The sequence below is a fragment of the Uloborus diversus genome, chromosome 4 (assembly GCF_026930045.1).
Source record: "Uloborus diversus isolate 005 chromosome 4, Udiv.v.3.1, whole genome shotgun sequence".
NCBI classification, from domain to species: domain Eukaryota; kingdom Metazoa; phylum Arthropoda; class Arachnida; order Araneae; family Uloboridae; genus Uloborus; species Uloborus diversus.
In genome coordinates this window covers 120,439,044-120,465,954 of record NC_072734.1, presented here as the reverse complement: position 1 = coordinate 120,465,954, position 26,911 = coordinate 120,439,044, and the positions used below count along the sequence as shown (strand labels likewise).

At 33.5% G+C, this 26,911-nt stretch overlaps 2 protein-coding genes across 2 annotated transcripts in view; one reads left to right on the top strand and one right to left on the bottom strand.

Annotated features, from left to right (window-relative positions):
• Positions 1-2,052, bottom strand: part of LOC129220801 (Golgi apparatus protein 1-like) — a 53,475-nt gene extending 51,423 nt beyond the window's left edge. The window contains exon 1 of the mRNA XM_054855231.1: positions 1,804-2,052. Within this exon, the coding sequence (XP_054711206.1) occupies positions 1,804-2,052 (249 nt within the window). The remainder of the gene's footprint in view (positions 1-1,803) is intronic.
• Positions 2,053-2,400: 348 nt separating this feature from the next.
• On the top strand, positions 2,401-26,911 carry LOC129219777 (28S ribosomal protein S30, mitochondrial-like). The gene is given in 6 exon segments (XM_054854075.1): positions 2,401-3,098; positions 9,443-9,586; positions 12,341-12,415; positions 12,417-12,453; positions 15,227-15,394; positions 26,384-26,911. Coding segments are annotated over 6 exon segments (1,476 nt in total). The 5' UTR covers positions 2,401-2,507; the 3' UTR covers positions 26,845-26,911.

Genomic DNA, 26,911 nt, shown 5'->3' with positions numbered 1-26,911 from the left:
GTGATAGTCGCTGCATACGTGTGTGGCATCGATGTGGAAACAGATCTAATCCAACAGTAACTGTGGAACGTCCCACCACACGACAACATGGCGTAATGGTTTGGGGTGCGATTGCGTACAATTCCATATCACCTCTTGTTTTCATATTCAGGGCACTATGACGGCCCAACGATACTTGGATAATGTGCTACGGCCAGTGAGAATCCCTTACCTTCAAGGGCTACCTAATGCAATTTTTCAGCAGGATAACGCCCGACCACACAGTGCTCGCATCTGCCAACATGCTCTCCAAGGCACACAGATGCTTCCCTGGCCACCATACTCTCCGGACCTGTCACCAATCGAACATGTGTGGGATGTGATTAGACGCCATTTGCAGACTCTGTCCCTGCATCGTTCAGAAGACGGTTGGGGGGTCAAATGGTTGAAAGGGAATGGAGAGCCATCCCTCTGGACACCATCCGCACCCTTATTGACTCTATGCCTAGACGTGTTTCTTCGTGTATTGCTGTCTACGGTGGTCCTACATCCTACTGAGCCGAAGCCGTTCTCGCTCTGTACTCTGCCCATCATTTTGAAATTTAGATCATTTATTATTCCGAGTTGTCTGTCTTTTTTCCAAATTTTATCACTTTCTGACCATTCCGTCTTGGTGTTGAATTTTCAATGTTGAGCACTGTATTTGATTACATTTACAATATTAGTTCTTTTAAAGATGACATATTATTTTATACTAAATATTTTGGATAAAAGCCAAGAAAAGCATCACTTTATAATGTTATTCTTGATACATTTAAATTCTCTGCTAAATTTTAACTTTACTATTTGCAAAGTTCACACAAAGAAAAATGCAATGTGTGATTTTCAAACTTGATCAATATATTAAGAGGTACATTTGTGGGAACTGCATGCAAGTAGATTTTTGTTGGATGGGAGTTTGGAAAATACTGCAGCAAACACGCAATCCATGTCCTCGTACAAACCCTGCAGTGGGCTACTTAGATACAAGAATAGTAGAATAGAACCACAGGGTGAACATTTCCTTGAACACTGGCAAGGTTCAGAATTGAAAGCCGGGTGGTAGATAATATTTAAAAAAATGATTTAATTATAGTAAAAATTAATCTTCTTTAGCTAATTCTTAAAATTTCTCACTTTATACTCATTAAGTTTAATGACAACGTGTTAAATTTATAACTTTTTCATTTCATCAATTACAGGGCATTTCACAGTATTTAGCTGTTATGGACTCTACACTTCTACCTTTCACTGAGATGTTAAAGCCTCCAATGATTCAAATAATGTGAAATGCACAGTCCGACAGCATATGCTCAGAGATAAAATTTTCAATATAATATTCATTTCCTTTCACTGCTTTCCTAGAATAGTTGTTTTTAAGTACCACCGCTTTTTTTTTTTTTTTTTTTTGTGTGTGTCAACATTGCATGGGGGGGGGGGGAACAATTAAATGTAGTTTAAGAGAAGAAAAACAAACAAATAAGAGGTAGCACAAAACTTATTGCTGGCTAATTCACTTGAATGCAAAGAATGCATCGGATGGCAGATTACACGCAAAATGTAAACAAACATGAAAAATAATAGTAATTACGATTTCCTTACAAAACCTTAGGAATCCAGGGATGTAGAATGTTGATAGAACCCAAAACAGAACAAATATATAGCAAATTTAATAAAGTCACAGTAACATCAATCAAGTTTACCAGCAACAGATTCCACTGATAGAAAGGCAGCTTACTAAATAAATAAATTAAACCACATTTGGGGGAAAAAACTTTTACTTGCCTTATCATTTTGTAAACAGTCTAGCACAGCAAAATTATTGTTTATTATACTATTTGGACAAATTCTTCGAATGTCATCAGCACATTCTGGTGTCTCTGCCAGTTTAATTCTTGGCGGTGGAGGTGTTGCATATTTCTGATGGCTTTTAGGAATAAGTAATTTTACTTCCTTATTGAGATTTTTCGTGGAAAAACTTAAGTCGTTTGCGGAGATAATGGAAAACAATGCTAGCAGTCCAAAAACAAGCATTGGGTTAACTCTCAAACACAACCCCACTTCCATACTCATAGAAGTTACGACAACCAGAAACGGGAAAAAAGCGAAACAGCAACAGCGAAATGATGAGCGAGACAACAGTCGAGTAGAGTGAAAACTAGCCTGCTTCATACCGAAATTTAAGGCGTTAAGATTTTTTTTCTTTAGTGTATTGCTTTCACCTCCTGAATTGAACTTTAATGACGAAGAAAAGGCCATGTAAAACAAATGGATAATTTAATATTTTATTACGAAAACATATATTACGTGAAGCGCTTATTTAGCCGGCGTCATAATTGAACTGATGTACCGGAGTTATAGACACTTTGTTGTTTATGTTAGTATTCAAAGCATTTCTCTTAAAAGTGCATGAAATCAGAACTCTACTTTATTCGGAATTTTATTTCCCTACGTCGTTACAATTTCGATAAAATCTCATTGTGGTTCTCATGTCTAATGTGGTTTGGTTTTCAAACATGCCTTTATTTCGTAACATTTTTAAGAAGCGATTTATTTACACGAAAGTTTATGTTAACTCCTCTCGTCCTATCCAACAGCTAGCTGTTGTGAACGATGAACAGTGTCTTTATCCACCAATAATTGATACATCTAAAGAAGGACTGCAAAGACATGCTCGTCAAATGTGGTATGATTCAATCAAGGCATTACCTACAGTTGAAGAAAAAATGTACGAATTAGCTTTGCAGCAGAGATCGCATTTAAAAGTCTTCCAACTAAATTCAATATGCAATACATACGTAGGTGTTCCTTTTCAAAGCTATATTACGAGAACACACGTCATAAATGGTTTGCCAGAACATATTACCGGCATCAATGTCGATCAAGAACTGGACGAAATTCGAAATGTTTTCTGTGAGGTGTTATACAAAGATATTATTCGATCTTGGAAGGCGAACGAACAAATGAATTTGAGTGAGCTTTTCTCTAAAAAGGATTCGGGTATTCGTTTATTACAAGCTTTAATTGCCCAAAGCTACAAAAAACTGGGCAGGAAAAATGACTATATACTTGAATCTGTTGTAAGTATTTGGTAACAGTGTAAATGTTTTACCAATTTTAAATTGATCTTTTTATAGCAAGAAGTTATTTTGGTGTAGTGTTGTCGACATTCACATTATACTTGCTGCCTTCAAAAATAAAGATGAAGTGCTTTTTTGTGAAGCATAATAGCTGAGTTCGGTGATGCTAACAATTTTTGAGAGGGGGAAATTCTCTAGTTCTTACTGAATAAAACTTCAATTCTTTCCGAATCATAAAATACAGCCATTGACATTTTAATTTTGCCTTCGAATTTTCAGAATCATTAGTCAAAATTTGCAGAAGAAAGACATTTTTGGAAGGTCACAGTAACCTCCACCGCCCCCCCCCCCCGGGCCTTAGGGGCCATTCATTAATTACATAAGGACAGGGTTTTCCTATTTCGTCCACCCCAGGAAAAACCGTCCCGAACAAATGTCATTTTGTCTATTTCGTCCACTTTTTCAGTTAAAAACTGAAAGTTTTTAGCAAAAAATTTGAAGTTTGAAAGTAATAAATAATTATATAGATTCTTCCTATTCGAGTAATATTTTATTATAAAAACAGAGCATACATAAATATGTATATAAACAATTGATAATTTGAAATATTTTAAAGTGAAAATGAAAAAAGCAAGATATGTTAAAGTTTATGTAAGTGTATTGTATATAAATCTAATGAGTGTTAATAAGTTATAATGCATGTAATGGCATTTATAAAAACAAACTCATCAGCTGTAAATTTTAAGATGTTTTTCTGTGATATGGAGGTTTATTGTCCATAATAAGTGAATTTGTAAAATTAAAAAGTAGAAATAAAAAGTTTTTAAAGGTTGGAGCCCCAATCATATTTTTTAAAAAAAGAGAGAAACTACTTGATATTAATAAAGAAAATGTTGACATGAAGTGAAATCTGTTTTTGCAATACAAATGTGATGATCAGGAACAGGCATACCCCCAGGCAACCCAGCTAGGCTGTTTCTAGTCAATTTATTACTCCCCAATAAAGATTAATGGCCCTTTTATTTAAAGCTATCGACCCCCTTGCTCATTATAGCCTCTTCCAGTACACTGTTCTGAGTACCCATAACCCTACTAAAGAAGTAATTTTTCTTAATTTGTATGACATTAACCTATCCATAAAAACATTCAGACTACAATATTTTACTATGGGGTGACATCAATAAAAACTCAAAAAATATAACAGTAATAAAATGTTTTCAATCTATACAGGGGTGCCTCCCACTCTAAGAGCAAGAACACAACCCCCTTAAAGATTGTATAGATCCTTCCCCAAAAGCAAGAGCCCCCCCCCCCCAGAAATGAGAAAAATACCCCTCAAACAACTGCGCCATGACACCCTCTAGGTGGGCACCTTCTGATCTATAAAGCTTGATTTCATATGTATGTCTCCAAGCATTTCATTTGACTTTTCCATTGAGTCTAATTTCTACTATTGTGATATAATAAAATATAATCACGCCCAATAACTTATTCACATTGTTAAATTTGATTACTTTTAAGTAAATTATGATCTAAAATTAGTTGCACCAATGTAATAAAATTTTTTTTTGGATTTATTTAAATTCTAAAGTTAATAATCATTTTATTTTAATTAAATGATTAATTAATAATACATAATGTATTAGAATTATATGCTAATTTTATTACACCATAACAATAAATTTATGCATGGATAATCAGTCGATTTTTCATTTTGTCCAATTTCTTCTGGCGTCTTGGACTTTTTACAAAAAAATGGACAAAATAGCAACCCTGCGTTAGGATTATTTTGGCAGTTTTTAAGCGCCCCCCCCCCCCCGTGCCATGTAAGGATACGTAAGATTTTTCAAATCCCTCCCCCTTATTCTTAATTAAGATTCCATTTCGTTTTTCAAAATAATGAAAAAAAAAAAACAAATCTTTTGTCACTGGAATTGAAATTAAATTCACTATTAGTAAATTAAACCTTTTTGTGTAAAGAAATATTCACTAAAAAGTTGGAATCTAGACTGAGGGTTTTTTCGACATTTTTTGTATATGATGCAATACTAATTAAACATAAAACTTACAATATATAGTCAAATTCTTCTATTACATTTTATACTATTCATTTTTTGTAAAACAAATAAAAAAACAGCTCATCCTATCCTATGTTTTTTACCTTCTAGACGCAAATGAAATATAATCCCTGTTAAATCACTTGACCGTGCTATTTCAAATGTAAAATATTGACTTGGAAAATATTACGTAAGAATGGGTTTGAACCCTCCCCCCCCCACCCAAAGTAAGGTTTTTTAGAGATTTCTCCAACCTCTTCCCCCTCAGGACCCTTACGTAATTAATGAATGGCCCCTTAGGTGTCATGTGTTGGGGGGGGGGGGTACCAAATACGATGCTGCACAAAACACTCTTAGAATTTTCAATAAATAATATTTTTTAGGTAATGTTATCATTAGTTGAAAAAAGAATCTTAATGATGAAATTTTAATTACTTTTCCACAATTTGGTAAAATACTGACTTCTAAGAATGTAAGTATGCTCTAACTGTCATTTCCAAATAGCAATTATATCACCCATGAATTTAGGGGATCAGTAACAAATTGAAAAAATTGATCATCCTTCATTGTAAACATTGGCGTCGTCAGCTGAAATTTATTGGGGGGGACCATTCTGACTCTGTCATTTTCAAGTTGCATATATATATATATATATATATATATATATATATATGAGACAAAAACTTGACATCAAATAATCAAATAGAAATGGATTTACATTTAATACAATACTTTTAAACGGGTACATCTTGATTTACTACACAATAAGAAAAAAAAATTAAATACCAAAAAATACATTTTTTCTAGACTGCACATGGGATACAAATATCCGTGTGCGTGTGTGATTTTTGTGATGAATTTCGTCCAAGATGTTTTTGTGAATGTAACATAAAGCAACGTGATTCAACCGCTTTTGTGTCATAGTCGACCGTAGATACAATTTCAGCTTTCTCAGCGCACTGAAGCTTCTTTCAGCTTTACACGACGAAGGGCGGCACACCAAGAGTAGCCGCACCAAATTTTCAACATTTTGAAACAGGTGACAATTGAATTAACCGTTCTTAATGAATGAAATCATCAAAAACGAAATCCAACTTTATTGAATCAGCCGCTTTATGGAATCAAAGCTGTTTAGTACAAAATGTGATATAACTCATATATAAGTCGCGACAACTGTATAATTAAATTTTTATATTACATAGTGATAAACCCTGCAGCAGCTCTAAGTTCTTGGTACAAGTTGCATTCGAAGGAGTTTAATTTGCTGTTTTTTAATTAAAAAATTAAAGCATGGAACTCACCATTATGACATTCACGAACCTACGAAAATCACAACTACAAAAATAAAATAAGGCACAAATAATTAAGCTCTCATGATATCATATTTTAATAATGCAACCTTTTAAAGTATTTTCTTAATTTTTTCAGGTGTTTTGTTACAAATGCACCAAAATTTTGCTTTTTTTGTTGAATTATCCATACACTCAATGCATATGAAACCAAAAAACAGCAAAAACCATGGCCATATAAATACATTAATTTCTGATTTCTCAATGTCAGCAGGGAAAGTGCCCCTCCTAGTACTGGCCTACACAGAGAACAAACAGCATTTGGTGTATAATTGAATTCTGATCAGCGGACGATGGGAAAGAGATAGAGAAATGAACTGCTTTTTGCTGACACGTGACAATAAGTTTTAAAATGGTTATTTCAATAAAATTTGTTCAGTAAAGCAGGATTATTAATGGATAATTTTCTGTTAAGCTTTGTAACTAAAAGGAGCATTATTTATTCCATTAAAATTTATAAAAGATGAAACATTAAAAAAAAGAGAGAGAAAGTTGAACGCATTAGCTCCGATAGGACACATAATGTCAAAATATTGACTGTAAAGCATACCTGATTAGCAGGCATTCAGGGGCTACTCGATAGGAGGACACTGTGAACTTTTATAAACTTTCCTTTCCCAGAAAATTTTGTCTGACGAGTCTTCAAATTTCGAGTAGTTTTTTTGGGAAATATTGCATTAAAAAGATATTCTCATTAGATGTAGTGATGTGGGTAATTGGGAATTTCATTCGGAAAATCGAGAAGTAATCCCATCTGAATAGTATAAAACGGGGAGCCCCTGTATGTATTACACTAAACAGAATGGTACTTACCTATCACGATCTTTTGACTTTTTGAAGACGGTTCTGTGGATGTTTATGATGATTCAGTAGTTAAAAATTGCTCAAATTCATTTGATGTAGAAGGTTTGCTACATTTTCCCGTTTCAAGCCACCTCTGCATAGCCATAATCAAATATGTAAAAAAAGTATTTTTACCAAAATAGGAGCGCTCTTCAGGTCACCTACTCTCAAGGAGACCAAAAGACCGCATGAAATTATTTTCATTTTTGTCGGAACGTTTCCCAATAGGGAAGCTCCTTTTATTTCCCCTTTTTTTTTCTTTCTGGTCTTCTTGCGCTTCTTTTTTCGTTGGTCTATTGAAAGTGACATCACAGTATCAATCGTTATGCTGGCTTACGATTTGCTTTTGAAATTGCACGTTAATTTTTAGACTCCTCCTTTTTTTTTTGTAACGTAACGCTTTCTTGGTCAAATTTGAGATGTCGCAAACACATTTGAGAAACCGCGCTTTGGTAAGGTACTTGGAAACCACGTGTTGAATAATGTCAAACACATGACACGTCTCCTTTCCCTTTCTACCCCAAACTTAACCTTTGACCAGCTAAGTGGTCTTCTAAATTTTTGTGCATCCTTTGGCCTGGGTGTTGTTGCCAGCAGCAAAAAACCGCCCAAGAGGTCTGGTGTCTCATTTTGTTTGGGTAACATCGGGGTCGCTATAAATTGAATCGAATCGGAGAAAAACACTGCAAAACTCGAAACAGAAACATGGAAGCGCCGAGAAATGAGATAAGAAAGAAAGGGGCGGAAACTCAGATCCCCGTCTGACTTCTGTTTACTTATTAGCACGAGAGTCGTAAAAAAAGGGGGGGGGGGAATTGTCCATCTAGTTTCAGTATCTCAAAGTTGTCCCGTTGTTTCCCCCTAAAAAGCAACAAATACGATGGAATGACTTTCAAGCTGGGGAGGCCGGCGACAGGACTATGGATGGTTGACATTGCACTCGGGAGAAGGTGTCCCCTTTCTAGCATCTTCCACTGAAGCTAGTATGCGTAGAGCAGAGCAATGGTTTGTCATTGGAGTTCACTTTCCGACTTTCCGTTCACTATATACATAACCTATTTTGTTTTTTTTAATTCATTTTTTTTCCGATGTTCATTTTGTTTTATTTGATATGAATTAAACATGGTAAATTATGTATTATGCAACTGTTTAAAGTCTTCAAAGCAAAAATAATTTCCCCAAAATAATGAATTTCATCTTGACAATTATCGAGGGGGTCCGATTTTCAAATATTGAGGGGGTCCGGTCTCAAATATTGGGGGGGGGGGGGTCCGGACCCCTTGGACCCCCCCGGCCGCGATGCCCATGATTGTAAATTACATAAAATAAGCTTTAAATTTCAGAAATTAGTTTGCTTACTATGCAGAATAGTTATATAGATTTTATGAAAGTATCAACAAAGATTTTCTGCATTTCTTTTTAAAATATCAATTTTATTCTCATGTTTTTGGTTCATAACACGCAGAGTTTTCTCTCCTGTTACCAAATTTTCAGAAAAATTGATAGCTAGCAAGAGAATTATTATACTAAAATCTGAAATAAAAATTTGAAATATTTCATTAAATATGAACATTAAAGGCAGTTTCACTGTGCATGCAAGAAAAATAGCGATTTATAACTTCTAATATTTTGTACCCAAATACGTTTTTATGAAAAAATACCAGTTGTATATCTTTAAAATTTAGAAAGATATTGGTGATTTGATCAGCCTCATTTTGATTAGTTTCGGAAGGAAACAAATCACAAGAAATCGTTCATAAATAATCTTTTTATTCAATCTGTAAAATACATGGGTGATATAATTTTTATTTGAAAATGATAGCAGAAGCAAGCCTTTTGTGTAAATAAAATTACAATACTTTTATTTCTTGGAAAAGTTGTAAAAAAATGTGAATGTTTGCAAGTATTTTGAAATTAATGGGCATTAGTGTAGCTATTCACAGAACTGCCATTTTGAAGGCTTGATTATGTTATCAAGGTATAATTCATATATTATTTTTCTATTTACTGAAGTAAAAATGTATTTTTATTAACTATTCAATTCTGTAACAACCATTTTTCTTTGGATTTGGATTACTTTTATTTTAAATTTCAGATCCAACAGAAAACAAGAATCAATTCTTTTTGGTGGCACTCTGGTTTTGAGTCAGAGAAGAAGAAATTATTTGAAGAAAATTTATGTTTCCAGTACTCGGATGTAGCTGCATTTTCTATCAGAATGAAACAGCCACTTCTTCCTGTAAGTTTGTTCAGAACATTTGGCAGCTCTGATCTGTGAGGCTCATGTTATTGTATTCATATGATGTACCACAAAAGTGTGCTGAAGATATTCTACAAGTTCAATTTTTTATTGAGATTAAATTTAAAAGCTACATCAACCCAAATTTCTGATATGAGCAGTTGTAATAATTAATGGACATAAATCAATGCGACCAAGCCAATGTGCTGTTAGAGCAAGAGCTTGTGAGTGCTAGACTTACATCCTGGTAAAGGCCAATCTGTGTAAGCACATCACAGCAGGTAAGAAAGGTTTGTTTCTATTTAAGCTGAGCCGTGCAGATTTTGGTGCGAAGCAGGTTGCAAAAGGTGCTTCAAAAACTAAACATCATTGAGTCATTTCATGTCAAGTGACCTTGTCATCTCCACCCGACCATCTCCGATTCAAACAAAATTTTACAGAGGTGCCAACATGCCTTTGAAACTAACCTATGCAAATTTTTGGCTTCCAGGACCCAAATCCTGAGGATCTAGGATCAATGAAAAGAAAAGCTTCAAAATGGCTGATCAGCATCAGGGCTGCAGAGTCGGAAGAGAAATGGCCCGACACCGACTCCTGGATTTTGAAATGTCTGAGATCGAGATAAAAATACATTATTATTTTTATTTGATTATACATTGAAAATGTTAGGCAACAAAACTGTTTGCTGACAGTTGCTATCAGTTAAATAAATTAAAAAAATAAGCAAACTAGGAGACAGCATAGGTAGCTCTTACAGAAAGTTTGATAAACAGTCAAGCCAGCTAGTTGCCACAATGAGTTATTTTCTTATTAGTAGGCCTTTATACATGTAATCAAATTAATTAGTTTTCAATTTTTGAAAAAAAATCAATAAGTGTCTGAAAATTAAGGAAGAAAAGAAACCCATAATTGGAGTCAGCATGTTTTCGAACGACTCCGACTCTTTTACCCCAAAATCAGTCCGACTCCGACTCCATAGCCCTGATCAGCTTTGGGAAACAATTTGCCATGTTTAGGCTAATCCCTCATTGGAGTCCATTTTGGAGCCCACTTTTTTTTTCCTTTTTGAAGTAGCCTAGATCATCATGATTTGTGTCTTGGAATCTAAAAATTTGCATAGGTTAGTTTCAAAAGCATGTTTGCTAGGATTTCCAATCCTGCACCAATCTCAGGCCCGCTGGATTTCTTGACTGTAAGGGAACCATTCCCCCGGGATTCTGCAGGATTGACGTAATTCTTCAAAAAGATAAATTTTTAGGTCAGGAAAGAAAGGGAGCACATTCCTTAAGTTTACAGAAGCGTTCCAACATTGCATTCAGGCTTCTTCAGCCGATTTTGCATTCTGTAATATACTTTCTTAATTTCTTCTAAAGCAGTTTTCAGGGTTTCATATTTAGTGATGGTTTTCGAAAAGGAAAATTTTTATGCATTTTCGCAATTGCTGAACGTATGGTCCACTGAAACCTCGAATGCAAATACTAATTCATTCTCAGAAAAATTATGAAATGTTTACACGCAAAATCATTGCTGGATCAAAAATTCTGGGGGATTTCGCTCTGAATCCGCTAAATACCATTCAGTATCCTGCGGGGTTTAGGATCGGGATTACGGGATTGGAAACCCTAAGGTCTGCACTTTTCTAAAACATTCTTCAAATCAGAGATGCTTGGATGGGGGACCATTAGGTCATGTGACATGGAATCAATCTATGATGTTTACTTTAGTTTTTCAGCAACTTTTTTTGCACCTTCGCTACCTGCTTCCTGCCAAAGCCTGCATGACTCAGCTTAAATAATAGTGAACATTTTCCTACCTGCTATGATGTCTTTATGTTGAAACTTTTTGGGCCTTTACACTATGACGTAGGTCTGGCACTCATGGGCTCTTAGACTATGTGTAATGAATATAAATTAGACAAATGAGTATGAAGTAGAAAAATATTGTTATCACTTTTATCACTTTTTAGGATGAAGAAATAGGTCTGAAATATAGCTTAGATAAAACCCTATTGTGCCTGATCTGGGTGTACCCCAAACCCCAGAATCTGTTACTGTTACACTTCAGCAGGTGCCATGCTATCCTCGATATTTTAAAAAATAGAAAAGTCCTGTTTTCTTTCATTCACTAAGTCTTGACAATCTTACATGTGCAATTTTTATTATGTACAATGTCTTCTTCTGCATTCTGTTCAGAACTCCTTAAGTTCGAAGAAAATACATTTACTTGTCTTTGCTGACTCTGGGGGGGTGCTACCCACTGCCAGTTCACAGAAGAAAAGAGGGAATATAGTAAAGAGTAAAATTTATTTCCTAATAAGGATGATCTCCTTACTTAGAGATCTGCTGTGACAGAAAACTGCTTGCAGTTTATTTGTTTTATTTATTTATTTATTTTTTTTTTATCATTATTTGTTTTTTGTTTCAAATGCATGTTGACAAAATGTTTCCAAATGTAATGACATTTTTGAAAAAATAATTATTATAGTTTGTCAAAATGTTTCCATACATTTTTGCTTAATTTTAATATAAATAAATTTCATACAAAGTTATTACCACTGATAAAAGTGTACTCAATTACAAACAACACTAAATACTGCTTCTATGGTCTTCATTTGAGCAAAAATGTTAAAAATTTTGAAAGGTGTGTTTTAAGGATTTATTTTTTACCGTCAGTTGTCTTTTAAGAACAATTTCATTGGATTTTGTTCAAAAAAGTGTCCATAATTAAAGATGATATTTTTCTTTTAACTTACAGATTGTTGATATGAGTGATCCACTTTGTGCTACTGCTGATGTTCCAGATTATAACTTCATCCCCAACACCTTAGGAATTCCATTCAGAAAGAGAAAAAATTATATCAGTGCCAGGTAAATAACTTTCTGATTGAGATAGGAATTGTTTCTTTAAAAATGTTTGTTTTTCAGTTGTCTTAGTAGTAGGTTAAAGCAGTTGAAATATGTAATGAAAGTAATTCTTATGTTTCCAAAATTTTCAAAGCTATAAAAATTAGTTAGAGTTCAGCATTTAGGATTCAGCCCTGAGGCCAAATGAATTATTCCAATAAACTTGTGTATTGCTCTGATACATTTCAAAATCAAGGCTTTATACACTACTACTTTTTACTGATTAATTCTTAACACTGCAATGTGCACAAAACAAATATGGTGTTATATTTACTGATTACTTTTTGTAACCTAAACTAATAGTATTGAATTATTATTGGAAAAACTTACTTTTAAATTATTAAATGTTAATGAATTGTCACTGATGATTACATTGCTTATATGACACCATGCATTAGTTATGTAAACTTATGCACATTTTGTGGCAAGAAAAAGCATAGAACTTAGATTTTAAATGAGTAATTATGATATTTGTTTCTAGAGATGTACCAAATACCATATTTTGCTGAATACCAAATATCTGGTCTAAATTCAAATCAAATATTCAGCCAAATACCAAATATTTGGTTAAAATTTTTCATTTGTAATATTTGAATTTTATGGCAATTTAAAATTAAAAATTATTTTCTATTTTGTGAAATGTAAATTTATTTCCATTTAACATTGTAAATTTATCATCATTAAATATTATAATAATGTATTAATAAGTAAAAAGTTAAATGCATCATTCCAACAGCCAAATTAAAAAAAAAAAGACAATAATGTAGTAAATGGCTGGTTTATGTTTATCTATAGTTCTGCACAAATAACAAATTAATTTCTTTCCTGATATATGATTTGATAAATTATAATCAAGGTAACATGTTGCATCATAAATAATCTTGCATGCATTTACTTTTCATACAAATACAAACCCACATTGCTTAAAATATTACAAGTTACAATCTATTTAAGTGACTTTCTGCTATCTTAGTCTCTTCAATAACTGTTGAATAATTTTATCATTAAAATTGAGGAATGTAATTAAATCATTGCCAGACATTTTATTTATCTATTTGTTTTTTGATTTTAAGTGGGAAGGATTATATAACTTTGATTACAATGATTCATTTCAATTGGGTTGTATTTAACTTATATTTCATGTTGTAACTTAGCTCATCTTTTCTGAATCATGAAAGAAAAAAATCCCTAGCATTTATCCTGACAGTCCATGTTTCTTATAAATTAAATGCTGCTTTTTCTGGTAATGGTATAAAAAGAAAAGCACTATCAGCTTGTGAAAAGTTACGACAAATAAATGACTAGCAATATATTATGTTATACAACACATACATACTTAGCAAATTACACATATGCGTTTTTCTTACCCATTTTACGTATCGACGGCTGTTATGAATAACAGCTAATACGAACAAGATCATGGATTTTTTGACATTTCGTTTTAACCAAGGTTCAACTGTAAACCACAAAATGAAAGAAAAAAATCTTTTCCAGAAAAAAATGTTATATTCAATGGGCACAAGTGAAGTTGACAGTTAGGAACCACCAAAAACGGTATCCACCTCAAGCTGCATCATTCAACCATTGCATATATGAAATGCATCCGAATTTTGAAAGTGAATGTAGAATTAGCACCCTCCCCCCCCCCCCCCAGACAAGTGACTGCTGCAATGGTGTGGTTCAACTCAAAGATTGATGTCAAAGCTAACTTTAGCTACTAGTTTGTTTGGCTCTCTTGACTCCCTTAAGAGGTTTTTCTGCCTCCAGTTCAGTTACTTCCTATTTCGGGCTGATGAGTGCTAAAAAGCACGAAACTGCAGTCCTCTGATGGAATAGCTGAGCTGGTGGTGTATTTTATATATTTCTGCCTTAGCCCTGGCTTAGGGGCGGTAACTTACTGCAAAACACTTTTTACTTATTTAATTTCTTTTTTAAAATTTTTCGTTTTGTTATGACTATCAAACTAATTTGATTATAAATCTCAGTGAATAAAAAACTAGCAGACAGTGTCATGACACTAGCAGAGATCAGTACATGTTTTCAGGAGCCTTTTTAATATTTTTCGACCAAGTTTTTGATGAAAATAGAAGTAAATTTTATTTATTTACTTGAAATAGAGTTCAATGAATAGTTAAAATTGGTTTTTTTTGTTTTTTTCCAACAAATGAAGAAAGATTGCAAAGCTTATACTAAATGGCTTTGATTGTACATACCCTAAAACTTATTCAGGTCAAATTTACCGTGTTAGGGCATCAATTTTCTGAAATGTATCTTCATATATATAATAGCCAATGATCAAGGAACGCTCCTGATGTCATCAACAATGAAACTCGAGACCCGGCATGATAATTATATAATATATTTTGGTAAAATTTAAAATGCAGGGAAGGCTTTATTGTGGACAAGTCTGAGCTGGATCTGGTAACTTAACTGTTTACTGGTAAGACTGTGTCATTTCAGGGGAATGAATAAACGAAAAGTGGTCAACAATGAACGCTATCTACTGGAGTTTAGGGTTAATTCACTGGAGTTAGGGTTAAAATGTCAACTATTAAAATATCACCAAACAGTAAATTGCTTTGTTCAAATGTAGAAGCAATTGTGACCCGCGCATATCTTGACAGGCGATTTTCTAGTTTATACAATTTTTCAATGAATTATCTTTTAAAGATTATGTTTTATGCTATGCTTTATAAAGGATTGTTCTAATCATTAACTTTAAAAAAACATTTTTCAGGCTACTGGGCTGGAGATCCATGTGAATATCCCTTGTTGCTTGTATTCCCCCGTAGTTATCTTCAAGTCTTGTTAAAGAAAATAGAGAAATATGATTTGAGTAAAATTGAAGAAGGCTTTGCTGTCATGGCTTCTTTTGGATGGTTGAATGCCATTGCTACATACCAAGGTATGAGAATTCCAAAAAATTCATAACTGAAAGATAAACATGCATTTTTTAGAAAAAGACTGAATATATCAGTCATATTGACAGTTTAATACACAGTATTTTATAAGTTGTATATTATTTTTACTGTTAATCCAAATTGATTACAATAAGACCCTGGTTTGCTCCCCTCCCCTGCCACTGTTTTGTTTAATTGATGAATATTCTACAGTTGTAAGTTTAAGAGATATCTACTGTTATTTATCTTATGTTCAATATAGAATGTATTAATTTTGCAAAATACCAATAGATATAAGAAATTACTATAAAAACTAACTTTTTTATTATGGTTATAAGACAGTTTACCACTTATAATTATGAACTGACAAAAAATATTATCCAGGTTTTGATCATAATGGAGTTCATACATCGTTAATGTATGAAATAAATAAATAAATACCTTTGTGCAGAAAAGTAAATGGTGATCAACAACGTTTGGATACACAAAATTAGCAGATTACTGCATACTAATGTTTCGAGGTTTCAGGGAACCTCTTTTTCAATGCAAATAGTGAGCTTTTGGGTGAAAAGACATCGATTAAAAGCTACGAGAATGAACAGTAGATAGTTTAAATAGAAAATTAACGAAACAAAGAAGACGGAAATGGAACTGACAGCCGAAATTTGTTATATGATTTCCTTCAAGGAAAAACCGTTAAGCAATAATCGTGTTTGGAAAAAGAAAATTGGAAGAAAGTATTACCACAATATGTTTATCAATAATTAAAGTTTAAAATGAAGATAGGGATGTAAGCAAACTGAGGGTAGAGTAGAGATCTCCAATTCCTTCTTTTTAGGGATCCAAAGCTGGCCTAGAATTGAGTTTTTAAAACTTAGGTTTTGAAAAAATTCTTGGAAAACATTCTCAAACCCCCTTCTGCTCTAACGTCATTAAAGATGGCCTACACATGAGTATTTAGGACTCCAATTTCGAAAACCAAGATGAGTTCATGCTCATTTTTAAGAGGACGGTCCCTCCCGAGCCCGAAAACTTGTAACCGAGCCCAACTGATCCCAAAATCCAAGCCCGCCCGAGCCCAAGGGAAACCTTCTTGGTATCAAAAACCGAGCCTTCTATAGTCTGACATGATTTCTTGAAATGTTAGTCTCAGCTGTTATTTTACAACAACCAAATAAGGGTACTTATATTGCAACTGCGATTGGTTCAAAATGTTTCTTTAAAAAAGAATATTTTTATTAATGAAAAATGTTAAGTTAAATATTCTTCATTAACAGAATTTTCTAAATTGTACTGTATGACATAGTGTAAAAGTTATCGCAAAAAAACATATTATAAATAGGCATTACTTTTATTTACTTTATTTTATTTATTTTTATTTATTTGCGTATTTATTTTGTTTTTTAATTTTTTTGACTATATTTTCACATTGATTGAACTGATTCAAATGTTTGTGTTTTTTTTTCTCTCACAGCGTGATAGTGTTGATTTGCTTGATTTTGTTTGAAGATTGACAATTGAATATCTTAGCTTTAGTCCGAGCCCACTCGAGTTCTTAACCAATTTTCGGTTCTAGAGTTCGAGTCCGTTTCAGGCCAGGGCTGAGCCTGTCTCATCTCTAAAAACCATGAGAGTGTTTCCAACGTAATCCCCAAGAAACGCCCTGTCAATTAATCATTCATCATCGTTCACAGTCGAATAAATATCGTCTTTTGGATTTAAATTTTAAGAAACTCCATGAGGTCTTCCAAACCTGCCCTCCTCCTATATTACCAAAAATCATCGAAAATTTATTGGGCAAAACTTGTTAAGGCTTCAGAAAATTTTTCGGGGGAGACCTCCCAAAGCCTCTACCCTTTAACAGTATTGAAATTTGCCTACGATTTTGAAAATTTTCCAGAGGAGGACTCCCAATGTCTTTACCCATTAGCATTACCAAAATTCTTCAAAAAACTGCATTTCCCCTCTCTCTCTAAACAATATCATCAAAAAACGTCTTAAATCTCGTTTTTAGTGCTTCAATTACAAAACATTTCTGTACGCAAGCCTTTTCAATGCGCCCCCTCCCCTTCCCCAGTCCCCTTTCAGTGAAGGTTGGGTTGACTTAAATTACGTTTTTGGAGCTTTAATTTCAAGAAACTAGCGATGCACTCAACTTTAACAAAAAAAGCCTACAACCCCGTTTTTAAGGCTTCAATTTCAAAAAATTTCGGGGGGATGGCACCCGCATCTCTTTTTTCCTTAATATCACCATAGATCACCTAAAACTGTATTTTTTGAACTAAAATTTTCACATTTCAATTTTCATCCGGACCCTCCTTGATCTGTCGCACAATCCCATTTAGTTCACAATTGTTTTCTTGGATTTTGAACTTTGAAAATGTATCGGAGGGGGGGGGGCGAGCCTCTTCCTCCCTTAACATCACTATAGATCAATAACAGGAATTATCCAACGTTGTTTAGCACAAATAAACAGATTTCAGAATACACGTGTTTCGAGGTTTCAAGGAACTCCTTTTTCAATTCAAAGGTGTGAGCTTCTAGATGTAAAGACACCCAGCAAAAGCAATGAAAATGGACAGCAGACAGTTTAAATATCAAAATAAGCAATAACAAAAGCAAAACAAAACAAAACTGAACTCAAAGTCACTAGAAGCTCACACCTTTGAATTGAAAAAGGGGTTCCTTGAAACCTCGAAACACGTGTATTCTGAAATCTGTTTATTTGTGCTAAACAACGTTGGATATTTCCTGTTATTCCTCGGCACAAAGGTATTTAGGGTCATTCCATAGTGACTAACGTAACATTCACAGCTGATTTTCAAACTCTTTTTACTTACACCGGGAGTAAAAATAAATGTGTTTTGGTTTAATATGCAGATTTAAAATATACAAGGTGACTATTTTTCATTTCTACTAAGAATTTGAAGCAAAATAAGCGCTGGCAGGTGTTTTTTCACCAAAAAAGGCATTGTGACTAACGTAACATTTTTGCAACCCTGAGAAACAATGCTTATGTTACAAGACAAATTTTTCTGAAACTTACACAGACATTTAAAATTGGCCGATATATTTGTAAGAGGTAAACAATCTATTTTTAAAATTGTACTACAGATTTGTTACAGACGAATCTTTTTTGGCCCTAAATGGTACTTTTCCGAAAAACTGTGTGTGACTAACGTAACCTTCGAATAACAAGCAATGAATGCGTATAAAAAACTTTTTATAATTAATTTCTTGCTCTATATTACTTTCACACTTTTTAGGAACCTTCTTTGTGTTGTATTATGATTCTTTCTTTACTTTTTTTCCATATTAGTGTAAGAAATTGAATGGAAGGATTCAGTTCAATTAACTCAATTTGAATGTGCGAAAAAAAAAACAAATAAAAAAACTGCTTTTACAAACTGAATAACATCATTCGTGGGCTAATTAAATCCTAAATATCTCTCTTTTAAAAAATTAACTTTTTGCAAGTTGGTAGTTTCACTGAATTCTAGTATTCTGCTGATATACTAGTTATCGTCATAAGAAACTCCGTAGTACTCTTCAATGTTATATCATTTTTTAAGGTTTACTGATTTATCGAACGAATAGTGTTGTTCATCCTTTTGAATTAAAATGTAATATTGAAAAAAAAAAATGTTCGAACGTTTTTGCAGAATGCATTTTAATTCCAGATATCACCACAAATGTTTGAATTTCTAAATGATTATTCGTGCATTTTCTGAAATATATGGCAGCAGCGTTTATTGTCACTGTGTCATGTAACACCTTCAAATTTTTTCCAACGAGCAGTCATTACTTCATTTTAATAATAGGTGGAGATGTATTTTCTAAAAAATAGAGACGTTCTTCGTTGTTAAGACTGTATTTCTATTGTCTTAATTTTTAAGCTTGGATTCTTGTGTTGAATGCACATTCAGCAGAGTACTCATTTTGCTTTACTCACCTTTTTTCTTTTTTAATAATTCTTTAAATTGGAAGTATCTTTTTAAAGACATTTAAAAAAATATTTTTCTAAATAAACAGAAGGTCTACTATGTAATATTACTGGTATTTTTCACCCTTTATATTTTTAATCAATATAGAGTGCCTACATATTCAGAATTGTTCATGATAAAGTACATTAAATTAAATAAGTTTTAAATATTAGCAGTCAATTTTAAAATGTGACATTAGTCACATGCAAACTGTTACGTTAGTCACAGCTCAAATGTTACGTTAGTCACACTAATTATTTTATATCTACTGATACTAAGATAAATATTTTGCACTTTTTAAGTAGATATGACACAGATGTAAGAAAATAAAAAATGCTGTTCGGTTCAATCATCTGGTTTAGTTTTTAAGCAGAAAATAGTACATTTTCGTGACTAACATAACGTAAATATTTTCAATGAAATAACCAAACTAATTAAAAGACTTATCTTATAATGTATGAAAAAAGAACAGTCACTTTTATTGGACCAACATCTATTCATTTAGAATAAGCATAGTTCTTTTAAAAATTTGCAAAAAATTTTACATTACACAAGAAAACATAGACGCATGTTTTTTGCACATGCTAAGCCTTTTCTGCAACCTCGCACGTTTAGAGCCAGAAAAAAAATACTGAATGAAATTTTTGCAAACTGTTATTGGATTTATGTACTAGAAAGTATGCTGAATGAAATGATAGGTCACAATTAAGGTTTTGTGGAAAAAAAAAATTCTGAGGTTGAGGTTGACATTTCTATGGAATGACCCTTTATTTATTGCTTAATCACTATAGATCGCCTAAATCTGTGTTTTTCAACTAACAATCTTGGAAATTTCTTGCGCTTGAACCCGCCTCCTGAACATAATCAAATTTAACACAATTGTGTTTTGGGAACTTAAATTTGGAGGGGGGGGGGAATTATTGGGGGTGGCTATCGGACATCCTCTCCCCTTTATCCCCAACTTAAAATATAGTCTAAAACTGCGGTTTTTTATTTTTTCAATTTCGAAAAAATGCTAGGAAGAAGCCGTCTGACACCCCTTATTTCTGATTGAATATTATACTTGCGATTCAGTTTATATTGCTAGTACTAAGGTCTAGTAATATGACTATTCCTGCTAAATCAGAAGCTAAATCTTCTCTTTCTTTCTCTGCATATTGGACAACAATGTTTGAAACAATCAAGGGGCCGCAAAATGCGTACCCCCCCCCCCTGTTTTTGACCTAGCTACGGCCCTGATTGTACTGGTAGTACTGCCACGGCACCCTGGGGTGCCGTAAAAAGAGGCGAGGGGTGCTGTGAAGTGTCCATGTTATCAATATATGTGTTAGGTGAATTTGTCATATAAGGTCATACAGACCAATATGGTCAACCCCCCATATTTTTGATGTAGCATAGATCCCTAGATCGTGACCAGGGCCGCGCCGTCCCTATGTGCTGGGTCGTGCAGCGCACGACGGTGCCAGAGGCAAAAAGGCACCGAACTCTGTTAATCAATAATGCTCCAAATGGGGGAAAAATGTTTCAACCAAAAAAATCAAAAATTGAACAATTGAGCTTCGCATTGTATCTAATGATGGCAGTGAAATCATACTGCTCAAGTGAAACAAGCAATCTGTCTCGTTGCCTATCCGGAAAAAAAAAAAAAAACTTACTGTGTTTAAACATGCTGTCAAAAACACAATCTTTCACAATGAAACAATTGATGCTAATTAATGTATGTATTTTAGCATTTTTCTTTGAAATGTGGAACCGTGAATGCTATTTTGGTACGTCTCTAGTACACATGGTTGACCTACGAGGCGTAAGGAATTGGCAATTGCCCATTTTGACTCTTGCGGCGTTGAATATAATTGCACTATAATTTGTGCAAAATGTATTTTTGAGATTTTAAGACTATTTTTTGTAGTGATTCCACTGCTTTATGTATCATATGTAAACTAATTCGGTAAGTACATTTGCTTATTATTTACTTTGGCGTAATATTTTTGTATTTTAAAAGACAATTTTTAGTTCTGAAACGTAACGATTCACCCATAATTACTCAATTCTCTCTCTCTCTCTCCCCTCCTGTCATTAAAGAAAAAAGCTTTGGACAAAGTATTTGTTTTACATATAAAATTCAATGCCTTTTACCATTCAGTCATTCAGAATTATTGCTTTTTCTGGAAAGGGGGGATTTCAGTTTCAGATTTTAAGTTGGAATAAATATCCTCTACTCTACATTATTATACTCCAATTTAGAAATAGAATCAGGGCCTGATTACTGAATAGGCCAAACTAGGCTATGGCCTAGGGCTCTGTTTAGGAGCCCAAAAATAGCTGAAATTGTTGCTTCTAATGATTAAAATTGCAAGATTTGACAACGGGGGGCCACGAAAAAGTGTTTGGCCTTGGGCCTCCCGATATCTTAATTGAACCGTGAATATAATCAGTACCTGTTAATATGTTTTCACCAGCATGAAAGTTTGATTCATTATTCATCAATTAGAGGTTGGCAAGATATTTGGAGCGACGCGACGTTAGCTTTGATATTTGAAATATATTTTCTTTTCCAACTACGCATTGGCAAATCAGAGGAGCTACTGATTTTGAAAAACTATATGAAGTACAAACGTACACTGTATTCCAAAAATAAATATTTTCCGAATATTTTTTAATAAATTAAATGCCAATATTTTTTTCCCCATCATATTTGTCTACAAAATCTCACTTCAGGTGTTAACTATTTTTCCCGATCGCCGCTGCACAAAGGCGCTCAAAAGACATTTGCACGACGGCACCAATCAGGCTTGGCGCGGGCCTGATCGTGACTTCATCATTATCAAGAAGCCTAACTGATGCTGATCCAGTTTTTGATGTGTAGGCAAAAGTGGTCTAACATTTTTACAGTCACGTGATGTAAAAATTTCCTGAGCAAATTATGAATTTGCCCCAAAGTGAGGATTGATCTTTCTCCTTTCCATGGAACTAAACATGGAATTTTTGATAATACTTTTGAAGGCAACAAATGTGGTTTACTATAAACTGATATTTAACTCTTTCAATTTGTTTTAGTTTGATAATACTTTTTGTCTTCAATTCTGCATAAAGTAATAATTAATGCTTTGAATATTTGCCCAAAGTCCCAAAGTTTTCCTTATTCAAGGCCCATGTTCCTAATCAGGCTGAATCGCTTTGCTATGCTAAAACTGTTGAAAAACATAATTAAAACCTAATTTTCACTTGGTTTTATTTATTTTTTTTTCTTTGTTTTTATGAGCCATCTGTTGAATATGCAAAAGTCTCAGCAATTCAATCATAAAGGAGCGAGATATTAGCTTTTGAACCTTAGGGGTAGCCTTCTTTGGTACACTTATGAACTCTTCGGAAAAAATAGAGATGGACTAGGGTGCCGTGAAAAAGTTCGAATTCTTCAAAAAGTGGCGCGAGTTGGATGAGTTTGAGAACCCCTGAGCTTAGGGGAAAGGGTGTTGCTGAACAGTGATATTGTTTGGGAATTTTACTTCTAAGTTTCTTCAGAACTTTGTTGTGTTCTTTGGGTTTATGCTATTTTAATGTTCAAACTCTTTTGTATGAGGATAAAATACTCTCAATATTTTTAAACAGCAACCATTGAAAGTAATTTTTTGTCCTTAAAGGTGTGCATCAACTTATTATTGATATAATTACAAAAATTAGTAGAAGATGCAATCACTATTAGTCTAGCAGTTAAATCTTCAACAATATTAATGCAAAAGAATCTTAACTTTTTAACATGGTTCCTATTTTCAGTAAGTTACCGCCCTATAGCCAGGGCTAAGGCAGAAATACATGAAATACACCGCCAGCTCAGTCAATTCCAGCCGAGGACTGCAGTTTCGTGCTTATTAGCACTCATCAGGCTGGCATAGGACTAACTGAGCTGTAGGCGGGAAACCTCTCAAGGAAGCCAAGAGTGCCAAACAAACTGGTAGCTAACATAGAATTGGCAATGACCAGACGAGTGACCGAAACAATGGTTCGGTTCAACTCGAATATTGCAGGCAAGGCAGGTATATTCAGTAAGTTACCGCCCTATAGCCAGGGCTAAGGCAGAAATACATGAAATACACCGCCAACTCAGTCAATTCCAGCCGATGACTGCAGTTTCGTGCTTATTAGCACTCATCAGCCCGGCATAGGACTAACAAAGCTGGAGGCGGAAAACCTCTTAAGGAAGCCAAGAGTGCCAAACAAACTGGTAGCTAACATATTGTATGGACTATTATGACAAAAAAAATTCTTCATGTTTGTCAAACCTCTCCTGTAGAAAGGGAACACTGTGGCAGATTACATTGTCTTTCTTAAAGTTGCTTCTCCATCAGAATAAGCAGTCATCACTTCTGGAGGCACTTAATCCCCTACAATGTTGAGATATATCACTTTCGGATGCTGATCATCAAATTAAAATGCCCAAAGCAAATTTTAAAAGATAAATAAAATCCCAAGCTATAGTGCTACACCTTTGAAGTTTTCAGTGGAGTTAATTAGGAGGCCTCTTGAGGGCATTTGGGGGGGGGGGCGGAGTATTGTTCCTGGAAAGATATTGTATTAGAGGGGAGAACACCATAACTCTTCAGTGAGATGAAAACCAGTTTTGTTTCCAATGATTGAGTATCCTAAATCTGGGGCTCTAATACAAAGTAAATAAATTTTATCTTATTAACAGTAGACAGCAAAAGTTCCAACAGCAGCTTCCATGTCCCATACAATGTAGCATATAGCGTACAGTCTGTCAAGAAATTATTGTTTAAATGACTCTTCGAGTTTTTGGTGCATTCCAGATTATTTTTAAAAATTAAGAAGAAATTACAATTACAACTGAATTTTTATATTATTCTGCACAAAGTTACTAAATATATTGCAGCACCATTTTTCGGATTTACAAATCCTCTCTGCAACGCAGAATATTTTGGTCTTTCAAATGCAAGCAGCTTTATTTTGACTGTGGTTTGTGTCCCAAAGTGCAAATTGTTTTGCACAAAAAAATGGCTTCTTTGCAACATTGAAACAAGTGTCTGCAATATACATTGCAAGTTGGTGCTCTATAACATTGTTATTTCATATTTTGTTCCAGCAAGAAGATAAACATTTGGGTGATTCTCCATAATCCTTACAATATTATGTCCCAGGAGCCTAACACAAGGATTGTTTGACCTAGATTTTTTTTCTTTTCTTTAATAGTTAGAAGTATTTTTTCCAATGTTATTCCATTCTTATTAAAACAATAACTCATTTATTTTTTCCTACAAAATTCTTTTAAACTACCAAAAAATTCACTCCTTTGGCATGTCCCCATTCGTTTCTCAAATATACTCCAAATCATTAAAAAAAATTTACATCAGCATTCCACAAATTTAATTTGTAGTACTAAATTACACTTTCTTAAAGGTGTAAAATAACATTCTTTAAATAAATTTAATTATTTAAATAATCAGGGTACGTCATTTTTAAGTTTGTCCCCAGGTTTTCATGTCATTCTCCTGTCCTAAGAATGAGTTCAATTATTTTCAATTAAAAAAAATTATAATTTTTAATCTGCTGTACTATAACATTGTTAATTATCACCATTTTGTTGGATTCCTTGAGTATTTTGTTAACATGATTTGTCTGCTGTTCTTACTAAAAGTTTGAAGTTCAAAAATGGGTTTCTATCATTTTTGCTGTCATTCTCCTGGTCAACATTTCTGTGTTAAATAAATAAAATAATTCTATACATAGTGTATTGTTGAATTAAGAAGTTAGAAAAGAAAAATGACATTGTTTTTCTTAATTAAAATTCTGGGCTGACGTATCAGGCAAATTTCAAGGAAAATGTCATACTCCTGTGGCTAAAAAAAAAAGTCTCTCTCCTAGAATTATTTATTATGCACTAGTAATGCTATTAACGGAATAGAATTTATTTCCAAAACATTATTCAGAAAATAAGATTATGATTTAAAAAAAACTGAATTTGGCAAACAATGAATGAAAAATGTATCAGTAAAGAAATTGTATTTATTTAGTCTTTTTTTTTTCTTGTTCAGACGAATCTTTCAAAAAGAGATTTCTAGGTTATACATTTTTTTAAATTTTATTGTTGCTTGAATATGTAAATGCAGTTGCTTTAAATTTCTGACTGAGATACATTAGAGTACAACTTTATAGAATTTGGAAAATAATTTTCTAAACTAGACAATTCGAAATATCAAACACTAAAACTTAATGGGAAAATTGTTATTAAATTGCTGGTTTAAAATTTTAGTATAGCAATTGATTCTTTTTTTTTTTGAAATAACTATCTATTATTTGGAGTGTAAGATATTCAGAGCAAATAGTATGGATTATATGGAAAACCGTATATAAAGGGACCGGGAATCGAATAAGTGTTCATTTTTAAGGAGTGTCCGTTAAGAGAGGTTTCACATAGATTTTGTTTTGTCATGCAATAATACATTTCGATTTAGGTTACGGTTATTTCTCTATTACTATAATTAAATTTTCAATAACCTTCCATGAAACTTACTGCTTGTCACTCTCCTGGTGTTTGACAGTTTGACCCCCTGTTTTGAGGGGTGTAGCATAGTTTAAAGTGAATTCCCTCTATTTTTCCCTCAATATGTTCCTAACAAAGTGTAATCATAATTTTTTACCGATATTTTGAAGCATTTATATTTTTAAAATATTTGATTGAAAAATGTTAGGTTTTTGGAGAATCATATTTATTCCTTACATTTTATTGAGTTGTAAAACGAGTTATATTTAATTAAATGAGATTTAAAAAAATACGACATCAAACAGTTGAAAATTGTATATTTTCTTCTCTTGGATTGATACTCTTGTATGGGTATTTCATTTGTGAATTTATTTTCCAAAAAACGATAAAGTTTACCTAGAAAGAATATCAGGTTAAAATCATTATTATTTCAGCTTTTGCAAAGTAGCGCTTATTAGCAGCTAGTTCTACTTAATTTTAAAAAACTTATCACTGACATTCTATTTTCTCTTTAGGTTTTACTCCATTTCACGACTTGACATACCCATTAGTGACCCAAACTATTCTCACTAATGGCAGGGATTGGAATTTCTTTGTTTATCAGCTGAACACTATTGCTTTTCACAGTGATGTGGACAAAAAGGACAGGCGTAACATCTGCTGGTCATCAGGCAGGATGCGCCTGTTTGACACCATCGAAGATGGCAAGTTAAAAGGATTGAATGATGAAGTCTTTAAGCTTATCCTCAGGTTTCTTCTCAATGCCCCTCTGGAGAGGGAAGGTGTTGTGTTGAAGCCTCACCTCGGAGAAGATCTCAGGACGGAAGAAGAACTGAGAATATTCCGGTTTTTTTTCAAGAGGATGTATAGTCGCTGCCCTGATCCCATGGCATATAAGAATGAAGTTCCAACCTGGAGGAGGATCTACAAGATGCACCCCGATGCTCCTCCTACACCTTATATTAGAAATGACTGAAGAAAACTTTTTTTTTTAATTTGATTGAATGTGTAAAACATTTTACAGTCTGAATAAATATGTTTCT